The 11,440-nt window shown below is 39.4% G+C and overlaps 2 protein-coding genes across 2 annotated transcripts; both read right to left on the minus strand.

The window, feature by feature from the left end:
- Positions 1-1,033: 1,033 nt before the first annotated feature.
- LOC129097561 (4-galactosyl-N-acetylglucosaminide 3-alpha-L-fucosyltransferase 9-like) lies at positions 1,034-2,113 on the minus strand. The gene has a single exon (XM_054606453.1). It carries the CDS (start codon positions 2,111-2,113, stop codon positions 1,034-1,036), a length of 1,080 nt encoding a protein of 359 aa, XP_054462428.1.
- Positions 2,114-5,457: 3,344 nt separating this feature from the next.
- On the minus strand, positions 5,458-10,281 carry LOC129097632 (4-galactosyl-N-acetylglucosaminide 3-alpha-L-fucosyltransferase 9-like). The gene is made up of 2 exons (XM_054606533.1): positions 10,200-10,281; positions 5,458-6,503 (listed from the first exon to the last, which is right to left on the minus strand). The coding sequence occupies exons 1-2, from the start codon at positions 10,279-10,281 to the stop codon at positions 5,458-5,460; spliced, it is 1,128 nt and encodes a 375-aa protein (XP_054462508.1).
- Positions 10,282-11,440: the final 1,159 nt, after the last annotated feature.

The raw sequence follows: 11,440 nt of genomic DNA on the forward strand, positions 1-11,440 counted from the left end.
CAAAGCCCTAAATGACCCAGATTCTTTGTTGTCTCCTCCCATTTATACCTCTTTCTTCGCACTTCTTTAACATCCAGGTCCATATGTGGAAACCAAATAACCATTGTAACATCATTGGGTAAAACAGTTAGAAAAAGGTTACAAGAGTCATGTTTCATATTTGTTGGTTAGGTGTGAAAACCACAACATGCCTATATGTTTCCATTGTGTAAGTGTCAGCCATATTCACAAACCATGGGAGGTCGTTTTGCGCTTTTGGGGTCTCGCTTCTCGTTCTTGGGGAAGTAGAGGTGTTAGATAGCATCAAAGTTCAGTTGTAGTTTCACAATGTTCCTAGTAATTGTTTATGCTCCAATTTAATAAGTAAATTAATTTATTGATGAATCAATTTGAGAAACATAGGTTTTGGGTGTGGTGTGTCTCAGACGTTTTTGGTGGATACGTCAACATTATCGTCCCAGCATCCCATTGCAGCACCCACATACACATTAATGGCACCCTGATGTTTAACATGAAGGGAAATCATTTTGTAAATTGGCTGTTCTCAAACCACGTGGTATAAAAGCGTTTACCCAAAATACAAATCAAATGAATAAACATATTTTCTCACTGATATCTACTGGTATCCAGCCATGCAGATAGTCGCTTGTGGTTTGGTGTAATTTTCATGTTTTGAGGTATTTGTATCTGTCTCCAGCCCAATACAGTATAGAGGGAAATAGATTAAGAAGTTATCACAGCAGTGTCACCATCACAATGTATAATCCACTGAAAACCCAAATAAAACATAACCATAATGCACACATGATGACACGGAATACAGTGTAATGTACAACTCAGCTCTTAAGCTCCAGCGTTTCAATCAAAACATCATATTTTACATCACTTTAAATACTGAAACAAAAATGAAACATTAAAACATTTGATTAAAGGTAGGTGTATGATATCATTAGGTGTAACATATTTTATACATGATATGTCAAACATGACGAAATTGCACATATTTTATAGACAGTATTTGTCTAAGACAGTATTACTGAAAGAACCACTTGTACAGATCAGGTACAACTCTGTACTTCTTGTATATGCCAACGTGACGACAGGCCTGGCAGATAGCGTGCGCAAACTCATGCTTCTCCTCAGTAGGATGTCTGACAATATAGAATTGCCGCCAATCAAAGTATCTCATATAAGCCATATCATCCTTATCCAGCTCCAGGAGGCTCTTGGCCAGTGCTTTGGCCTCAGGAAAGTCATTTACATGTATGAAGGAAGTACGTGGGGCATAATCCTCATAGTTCTTTCGCGGTGGGCCCAAAACTATAGGCACAGTGCCAACCGCAAGAGGTTCATAGAATGTTTCTGTAATGTAATCTATGTAAATTGAATTCTCAAAGGAAAGGTAGAATTTGCAGCTGCTGATAGTCAGGAAGTAGTTCTCCCCTTTGGTAGAGGAGCTGTTAAAAACATCCACCTTGATGTGTTTTATAAGCTCACTGTAGTAGCTGTATCTCTCTCCTGATTTTGTGTGGAAGTCGTCGCCATCCACAATCCAACAAAGCAATCGTTCCTTCTTGGGAAGTATGAAATCTTCATCTGAATCCTTCTTGAAAGTAATTCCCTGACGAATGTTAATGTCGGCATCCCTCCTGTAGCTCAGGGTTAGGTTAAAAAGGCCTTGAATGCCTTCTATCTTGCGCGTCTTATTAGGTGAGTCTGTGTTGAACCAGATCCACCTCTGCAACCTGGATCGAGGTGAGGTGGGAAGGTTGGAGAGATTCTGGATAGCTCTGTGAAACACCAAAACGTCATGAGCTCTGGAGTATGAAGATCTATCATCTGTGAGGTGGCAGCTGTCAATTTCGAAAAGCCTCTTGCAGTCTTGAAGATCGAACCTTTTGTTTCCAGGCCAAAACCACAGCAGCAGTACAGGCTTGTCTGTCTGTTGTTTCGCTGGCTGTTTTGTAAGCACTGATGTGTTGGGTTGAGATGGGGGAGGATGGCAATTTGGAGATGGAGCTGACCAACAATACATCAAAACCAGGACTATGATTCCAGTCAGCAGGAGAGTCATTGTCAGGGTGGCCCGTAAACAATAAAAAACCGAGGCCATATCGAACCTGCGAGGAGAGAGGAATTGTCATAATCATTGGCAGTTTAAAGAACTCTAAACTGTTGAATCAGAAGCAGTAAGTAATTTAAGAATGAAGTAGAAGTACAAGTAAGCATTAAAATAATAACTTGAGAGTACAAAAGTATTTAGTGAAAAAAAAACACTTGAGTAGAGAGTAACTTTCTTAAAATCAAAGAAGTTAACATACAATTGTATTTGTTCGTAATGAAAACCATGTGCATAATAGACCATATGTCTGTTATGTCAAAAAGTTAATTAAATAAAGAAGTGACAACATGTTGCAGCGTCCGTAAAATGTCATCATTCAAGTATAGATGTTTTAAGTCCCAGTTCCCATCACAGACAAACACAGGGGACAACTTATTCTTTTATCTTTTTTTTTTTTTTTTTTAAATGGCTTATTTCAGATGACTCATTCAGGCTAATAAGGAGATGATGCAATGATGTTTCACCAATAACTGTCTATTAAATAAAGGTGTGAGTTTAAATCTTCATTTTGACCTAATGAAGACTATCTATATGGTTGAAATATTATAGCCAGATCACCAAACAGTGAGTCCAAATGAAATAAAAGCTTTTTTTTTGTGTGCATAATTTAGCCTCTACCTTTCAGTTTCTCTTCACCAGGCTACATCGATGAACATGACTATTTGAATGCACATAGCTTGCACCGTTTGAATACATTACGACAGAAAGCAAGAATAGAAGTGGGTTTGAAGCATGCTATATTGTGTGTATTTAAACTTTGTAGTAAGAACGCAACAGACTCCCTGGCTGTCAACACGTTTTCTCTGATTCTCTTCTCCGACTGACTTCAGACCAGCGTTCTGCGCGCTTTTAATTGGTCTGTATAATTGCGGTTCACATGGTAAGTCTAATTACGCGTCTAACACGACAGCCGTGCCGCTGCAGCTTCAGTAATGTGCATTTAATCAGAGGCCGTTTCTCAATAAGTGAACTTCTCTGTACTTGTGTCCTCGTGAACTTGTGAAACGTCATCTAGCGGCCCAAGTACTGTTCCAATACACAAGTTCGCATCAAGCCAAGTACGGTCCAAATACCCGGAAGTGTCCTTGCTCCGTTATATCGGGGATGCATCGGAGGAGACTTGTGTGGACTTTGGACAGCCAAGTATCCCAGAATGCATTTCACCAGCAAACAAGAGACGACAATGTCAGTTATCATTGTCTAAATACTGCTGTTGTAACGGAATTTAGTTTTAAGATGTTTTTAAGCGAGAATGTAGTTGTTAAGACTTAAAATATGTGGTCAATTTATCAAGATAGAGCCTGTTTGAAAAAAGCGCCGACGTTTGTCGGAGATATGAGAGGTCCAGAGAGGAGATATAGATATATATATATAGAGATATGAGAGGTCCAGAGAGGAGACCGGGCGGTGGTGCTCATGCAGCCCGCTGACAGCAGCCTGATCTCGGCTAGGCCTCTCCAGATGTGCCGCTGTCTCCGGTGTCTCTGTGGTTGTGGTTGCAGATGTAACACAAAACATATACATATTAATATTTTAATATTTTCTAAATGAAAATGAAAAAAGGCAGGGTTGTGTTTTATATCATATTTCGTTTTATTGTCAATATATATGACTGAAGATAACCGGAGTAGGCGGGACCGACGAGTTTGTACTCCCGAGTCGAACTATCCAAGTCTGAACTTGCAAGTCCACACTTGACCATACTTGGTATTGAGAAACGGCCAGAGAGGGAGGATAACAGAGCGCCAGCAGATCTGAGACCAGCTGGAACTCCATTAGGACGGCGTCAAGGGTGGAGGGGGTAAACTGATCAACTGCCTCTGAACGGATTATGGAAATTGAACATAGCAGATAAAAAATAAAAAAACAAAGTAACGCGACTAATGTAAACAAAGGTAACGTAGTATACTTAATGATTTTACTCTAATAATTAAGTTGACTGAGAATTTAAAGTGTGTAGCATTATAACTACTCTGACAAGTACAATTTACTCAAAACAAGTTACTAAAGTAGCCTTCATTTCACAGAGTAAATATAAGTCGTTATTACCCACAGCTGATAACCACATGCAGCATGTAAAGACAATTGGATGATTATACAATTTACAAGTTTATTTGGATCCTAATCAGCATCATTTCATTGCAAACTGTCCCTCCAATAAAAAGTGTCAAGTATGTGGAAACTTTGGTCAAAATACTTGCTTGTCTCTTTGGAGCTGATGGTGAGTGCGTAGATATTAAGCAGTACAGAAACTGAAGCTGTGCTGCAGGACAGGTCTGCCAAGTGAAACAATGCAAGTGCACTTCCTGGCTTTTATATAACCATTTGATCAATCCCTTCACATGTGACATTTGGCAGACGCTCCACCTACTCATTAGCCTTACAAATATTGTGTTGGAACAGCAAACTTTGAGATTTGAGTTTGAAACAATTTATTTTCATCACAGTTAAGTCATTTCATTGCAATGCATTTTGAAAAAATGAATGTTGAAACATTCAAAATTCAAATGGGATCTATAGTTTGGTCTTTATTTGACGGCAACTTTGTTGATCAGTACAAAGAGCTAAGATGTCGATGACTTTAAAATTCCCTTAATTATTGACATTCCCATGTATGAGCATTAAATAACTTCAGTATGATTGTATAAAGTTATAAAAAAAAGGTAAAACTATTACATCTAGAGAGTAAAATGAATGTAAAATGATTTAAGTAACCTCCATCGTTAAAATTCATAAAAGATATTGGCATTATCACCTAGTATCAGACATGTATACTTGTCTGTGAAAGACGTCATGAAAGCACAACTTAACTTGTTTATGTGACAAATAGGCGAATACTGGACACAGAGCGTCACTAGCCGGTTTGTCAACATCTCACCTGGTCCTACTGGTTCATCTATGAGCAACGGAGTAACAGGCAATTGTTGTCAAGATGATGAATTAACTATTGATGAATAGACTTTTGCTTCAGAAAACACAGTGAACATTTGACTGGGAGATGATTACATGATGGGATTCGGAAAAGAGTTTAAAGAAGGTTATCAAAATTGTTACATTAATAACATTTTTAAAAATCTGCCTCTTCTTGTATATCTTGTATATTTATTCTGTAGAAAGTTTCAAATCAGGGTTAAGTCCTGGGCTTTTACATTTTTAAGCCAGGCTAGCTGTTTCTCCCTTTTTCCAGTCTTTAAGCTGAGCTAACTGTCTACCAGAGAGAAAATATATTACCCAAATGAACCACAATTCCTTGGCTTATTTATAAACAGAATACAGTGTGCAAAATACTCAAGTATCTATCTGCATGTGTGAGCCACAATCAAAGGACGTTCTCATTAAGGTTTTCTTGAATGGTACCACCCATAAAGGTCATGAACTACATGGAAATCACTGTCTCTTGAGATGTGGTCACAGGCGAGGCAGATAGGCTGAATAAATTCATTGTTGATTGACAGCAGGTGAGGGGTGGCTGTGTAGAACCTTCTCCACTCAAAGTAACGTGCGTACACGTCGTCCTTCATGTCCAGCAGAAAGCCTGCCAGGGACTTTGGATCAGGGAAATCGTTTACGTGAATGAAGGCGTCGGCAGGAACGAACTGCTCGTAGTTTTCTCTTGGAGGACCCAAAACTACAGGGACCGTCCCCGCCACGAGGGGCCCGTTAACCTTCTCTGTGATGTAGTCTCTGTGAATCGAGTTCTCAAATGAGAGGTAAAACTTACAGCTAGCAATGGTCGTGTAATAGTCCTCATAACTCAAACGCTTCCCTGAATAGGCTGAACCAAAGAGGTCGATCTTGATATGTTTGGACAGTTCATGGTAATATTGAGCTCTCACAGCTGCTCCGGTATGTGGGTTTTTGTTACTGACAATCCAGCACACGAGTTTGTCTTTCTTCGGCATAACAAAGTCATCTTTTATTTCTGTCGGTCTGATCGTGAGCTCATTCCTTACGGTGATGTCAGCATCTCTTCTGTAGCTCAGTGTTAAGTTGAACAGGTTATCCAGACCCGGTTTCCTCGCTGTGTTCGTCGGCGATTCCACATTGAACCAAATCCATTTCTGAAAAGATGGACGTGGCTCTTGCGGCAAGTTTTTCAAATTTCCGTGTATGTTTTTGTGGTAAAAAATGACTCCCTGCGCTTTCTTGTAAAGGGATCTGTTATCTGTCAGAACACAGCTATTAATGTTGAAGTGGATTGAGCAGGCTTTGTAATCAAACTTCACACCGAGAGGCCAGAACCACAGGAGGAGTATGGGCTTTTCTTTTGGCTCCATGACTTGACGATTTTCCTCAAGAGGTAATGTAGTGGGGCAAACAGGAGATGGAGGCTCAAAATACAGAAAGCACGCAAGAATATAGCCGAGGAGGCAGATAGCAGCTATAATTGTTAAGCACAGTGTTTTGTTGGAAGTTGGCATCTTCATCTATGGAAGTAAAGAGTGAAGCATACACTTAGATATCAACCTCAAATAGAGTTAAATCATCAGTCCAAAAGATTAACAGCTGTGTTAGAAAATAACTGTTTCTTTGATGCCAAGTTGAAGGTACAAGCCACTGCAGGTTGATGTCATCCAGCATTTGTAGCTATATCTACGGAAAATAATGCGCCGTAATTCGTAGGTATGAAATTGTTACATATGTTTTGCACGTAATCATGAATGAGGAAGTATAACGACCTCAAAAGCTGTTCGTCACGTAACTGGCGTACTTCAGTAACCACACTTCCGGAGTTATTTAAACTCATATAATATTTTCCTAAACCGAAGTAAGTAGATTACTTAAACCTAACTTTTTTTGAAGAAGGTAGTTTATTTTGAAAAGACCGTTTGCATGTAATGAGCGGAAACTAACACGTGTTAATAGCACTCGTAGGAAAACAGCCAAAAAATGAAGAGTAACTTTACGCAAGATAACATGCAAATCATTATATGAGGATACATTGACCTTGGCGTTAACTACAACTCCCATTGTGCATTTAAGCATGAAACGTCCAATCACTGCTCAAAGTTCTGTCATGTGCGTCGCTAACGACGGGCGGAAGCTAAAGATTAGTGTTGAGAAAACTGATTTTACAATATACTGCGTAAATCGGTTCACTTTTAAATTCTGGGTTGATTTTGCAGGAATGCAGCGACTATCACGCCACGTTTTGTTTATAACTGCAACAGCAAAGCGTTTTTGAGTTCCCTCTGATTCACGCTTCTGGTTTACGGGTCTTGTAGTTTTAAGACTCGTCTTTCATGCTAAAATTAACGATAAAACACAATTTCTCAGAGACAAAGATGAAATAAATAAAACTGGTGTGCATAACATAAATCTACAGTGTCATAACATTTTCAAGGACATTGAGTATATTATCTGACAAAACATTTGGTGAATGTGACAAAACACTTCTAGAGCAGCCCATCCCACAAGGTTTGTTTTTTTGGCAGGAAAAATTGAGCGTTGTCAGTCCCTCTAAAATGAACAACCCCTTTACTTAAAGAACAATCAAGAATTTCAAGTTGTGCCTTTGGGGGCTTATTAAACAATCAATTCTGTAAATGATTTAGCATTTAAAATAATCTTTTAAACCAACACATCAGATAATTAAGCCTTTATTAGTCCCACAATGGGGAAATTATATCTCTGCATTTAACCCATCAGTGGGCTGCAATGAAGCGCCCGGGGAGCATGTTGCCAGTAGAGGGGTTTGAACCACCAACCTTGTGGTTACGGGACAAGCGCTCTACCTCATGTGCCACAGCCGCCCCAATAGATATTAATCATTATTGTAAGCAACAGGCAGAACAACAGCTGTAATGCTTAAGATTTATCCAGAATCCAACATAATATTCTCATTAAATTAAGATTATCACCACTGAATGAAACATTCTGTTCTCACCTTTCCACAGAGTTTAAGCTGGATGTCTCCTTCTGGTAGTCAGCAGACCAACTGCGGCAGTCATTTGACTCTTCAACACCTATTTGAATATTATGGATCCCTTCCTGTAGTCAGCAAGAAAATAAAGTTTTCATTTTTGATTCACCCAAGCTTCTGTAGACTACCTTTGCAACCAGCATGCTACACTTCTGTCATTTGCTATGATGATGGTCAAGGTGGGACTGGGGATTGTGATCATAGTCAAAGAGTTGTACACACAAACAGAACCAATGAACAAACAGGGGCACAGAACTTGTGTACTCAGAGCATTCAAATCATAGGGAAAACCCAGCCCGAGCAAACAAATGATAGGCAGCAAAGAAGAAATTTTTTTCAAAGTTGACTTGATGGATCAGGAAGTCAAATGCACTTCATTGTCAGCTATTGTAAGAAAAAGGTGTCTGTGGACAATTTAAGAATAGCAGCATGGAGGACACAGTGACACAACAAAGACCACACAATGGATCACTTTCAGCAATAAACAAACCCTGCCTTAAAAATAAACTGTAGTGAGCACAGACCCTCTGACATATGCTTGGGAGTGACTGTAGAACACATGTATTTTTATGATTATACAATTTACAAGTTTATTTGAATCCTAATCAGCATAATTTCATTGCAAACTGTCCCTCCAATAAAAAGTGTCAAATATGTGGAAAATGTGGTCAAAATACTTGCTTGTCTCTTACTTGCTTGTCTCTTTGGAGCTGATGGTGAGTGCGTAGATACAGTATTAAGCAGTGCCGAAACTGAAGCTGTGCTGCAGGACAGGTCTGTCAAGTGACACAACTCAAGTGCACTTTCTTTTTGATCACCACAATTACCATTTGATCAATCCCTTCACATGTGACATTTGGCAGACGCTCCACCTACTCATTAGCCTTACAAATATTGTGTTGGAACAGCAAACTTTGAGATTTGAGTTTGAAACAATTTATTTTCATCACAGTTAAGTCATTTCATTGCAATGCATTTTGAAAAAATGAATGCTGAAACATTCAAAATTCCAATGGGATCTATAGTTTGGTCTTTATTTGACGGCAACTTTGTTGTACAAAGATCCAAGATGTCAGAGCTGTATGTTTCCTTCTGGTAGTCAGCAGACCAAATGCGGCAGTGCGACGTTTTCATTTTTGATTCACCCAAGCTTCTGTAGACTACCTTTGCAACCAGCATGCTATACTTCTGTCATTTGCTATGATGATGGTCAAGGTGGGACTGGGGATAGTGATCATTGTCGTAGAGTTGTACACACAAACAGAACCAATGAACAAACAGGGGCACAAAAAAATCAGCGAGCTGTGTGTTACAATAAACTGTACTGTTTCATGAGTGTGTTTGCATCTGGAGTTTGTGTTTCAGCACCAGTTCAGGGAATCTTATAAAAGCTGAAACCTTTCGGGTTACTGCAACAAAAAAAAAGAAGCACTGACAAAACAGATTAAAGACCGAAGAGGCTTTATTTGAACACATGGGTTATTGGATGTTTTGCAACTCTTTCTCCTGTATGTATGATCTAATTCTCATGTTAGATACGTTTTATTCAGCACTTCTCTCAAACTGTTTTATCATTATAATCTTCATAATTTATTGCAGTGGTGTTTACATTAGATTTTGCTCGTTTTACCTAATAATAAACTGGCAACTGAGTATAACACCGACAATGACCTGCCCTTACATACAGAGTTAACTTAACTAGTAGTATGTGAAAGGTTTTCACTTCACATCATTGAGGTACCTTACTTTTGTTTCCATTGAATGTAAAAAAGGTCAAACAAACAGCTTTTGGCAGGTCTCATTGTCTCCCATTGATTCATGTTCCCCCTTGCCCTTGTGTCTACTGTGCTCCCTTGTTTGTTTATCTCTCTGTCTGTGTCTGTGAGGTGGGCATGTCACTCCTCTCACTCTCCCCAGCTCCCTGATTACTGTCAAGTATACTCACCTGCTCCAAGCCACACACCTGCCATCAATCTACTCATCCACTCTGCAGTATATCAACCCCGGTCATCCAGTCACTCACCGCCAGATCGTTGTTTCAACCACAGTGGTAGATCGCGCTCCAGGCCTTTATGTATTGTGCTTTCGAGTATTATTGCCAGTTTCTTTGGTTCCCTCTAACATTGTTCTTCTTGTGCCACAGGACCATCTCACCTGCCTGCCGCTCAGCCTCTGCCTGCCATCCACTACCAATCTGCCCACGCCTGCCGAACTTCTCCCCTCCTCCCACCTCCATTCTCCAGATAACCCTACCAATAAACCCTGTTAACTATTCCTCCTCTCCGAGTTTGTGTTCTGCATTTGGGTCCCCCCCCATAGACCGTAACACCATCCATAACCCAAATTGATTTGATTGATTGATATACTGATTTGCGTGTTCATTGTTGGTTTATGACGCAACAAGGCATCTTAAGAGGGCAGCAGCTGATGATGTTTAACACCCCAGACAACCTCTATAGTCTCATTTAGCTACTTGTTAGCAACCTCCTTTTTTGAGATGTCAAAGCTTCAAAATTCACAACAGGGATATCTACTGATGTATTTAATATTGTAGATCAAAACGTTAAAATCTCATCAACTTGTGTTAACCACAGACCTTATATCAGGCATCTAACCAAAACACATTAAAAAAGAAAACATTGACTTTCTAGATTAGGGAGTGCAAAACTCATTTCTGAGTTTAAGGACTCACTCCCGCAGCACTCTGTCATGAAGTAGTTGGGCAGTGGTTTATTTAAAACAGTCTCAACGCATGGTTCATTTGGAGCATTTTGATTTTTAATGGTCAAGAATAAACTTTCAGTTGTAAATTCATTGATGTATAATTCATGAAAAGTTCAGATTTTTATAGTAAGAGCTGTTACAGATACTCGTTTATTTAGATGGACCGTAAACCTCAGGAAGATATTTGACTTTGCCAAAAGAAATACTCAATGGGAGATTGCATATAGTCTCTTTTGGCTAGCCTGGGTCGTCAGGAGGTCGTCTCTCTGTCACATTTCTGAACTGTTTGGTTACATAATCATGTATTATGGCGGCAGTAGTTCAATAGTTCAAGTTGCTGTTCACTTGGCCAGCAGGGCTTTTAATAGTCCGGAATGAAATGCAGCCTTTGGCCCTTTGCCTGAACCGTACAGTAGCTCCTAATCAATGGCAGACTTGATGACACACTGAATTTCTCGCCCTTTCCATTACTGTCCTTCAAATCAATGTCCATTCACCTCCTCTGTCTCTAGCATCTTAGCCCCTTTTTTGTTGTTTTAACCATAAACAGATGAACTTTTTGTTAATTTTCAAACAGTGACATGGCTTTAGCCTTCCTTTCCTTTAATTCAATTCAATTCAGTTTATTTTGTATAGCCCAGAATCACAAATTACAAATTTGCCTCAGAGGG

The sequence above is a fragment of the Anoplopoma fimbria genome, chromosome 10 (assembly GCF_027596085.1).
Source record: "Anoplopoma fimbria isolate UVic2021 breed Golden Eagle Sablefish chromosome 10, Afim_UVic_2022, whole genome shotgun sequence".
NCBI lineage: Eukaryota > Metazoa > Chordata > Actinopteri > Perciformes > Anoplopomatidae > Anoplopoma > Anoplopoma fimbria.

What these genes read in the sequence shown, in the direction of transcription:
- LOC129097561 (XM_054606453.1), bottom strand. Translation starts at nt 2,113, where the DNA reads ATGGCCTCGGTTTTTTATTGTTTACGGGCCACCCTGACAATGACTCTC.
- LOC129097632 (XM_054606533.1), bottom strand. Translation starts at nt 10,281, where the DNA reads ATGGAGGTGGGAGGAGGGGAGAAGTTCGGCAGGCGTGGGCAGATTGGT. An exon ending in AGAGGCTGAGCGGCAGGCAG is followed by an intron (nt 6,504 to 10,199) that starts GTGAGATGGTCC and finishes TAACAATTATAG; the next exon opens with CTGCTATCTGCCTCCTCGGC.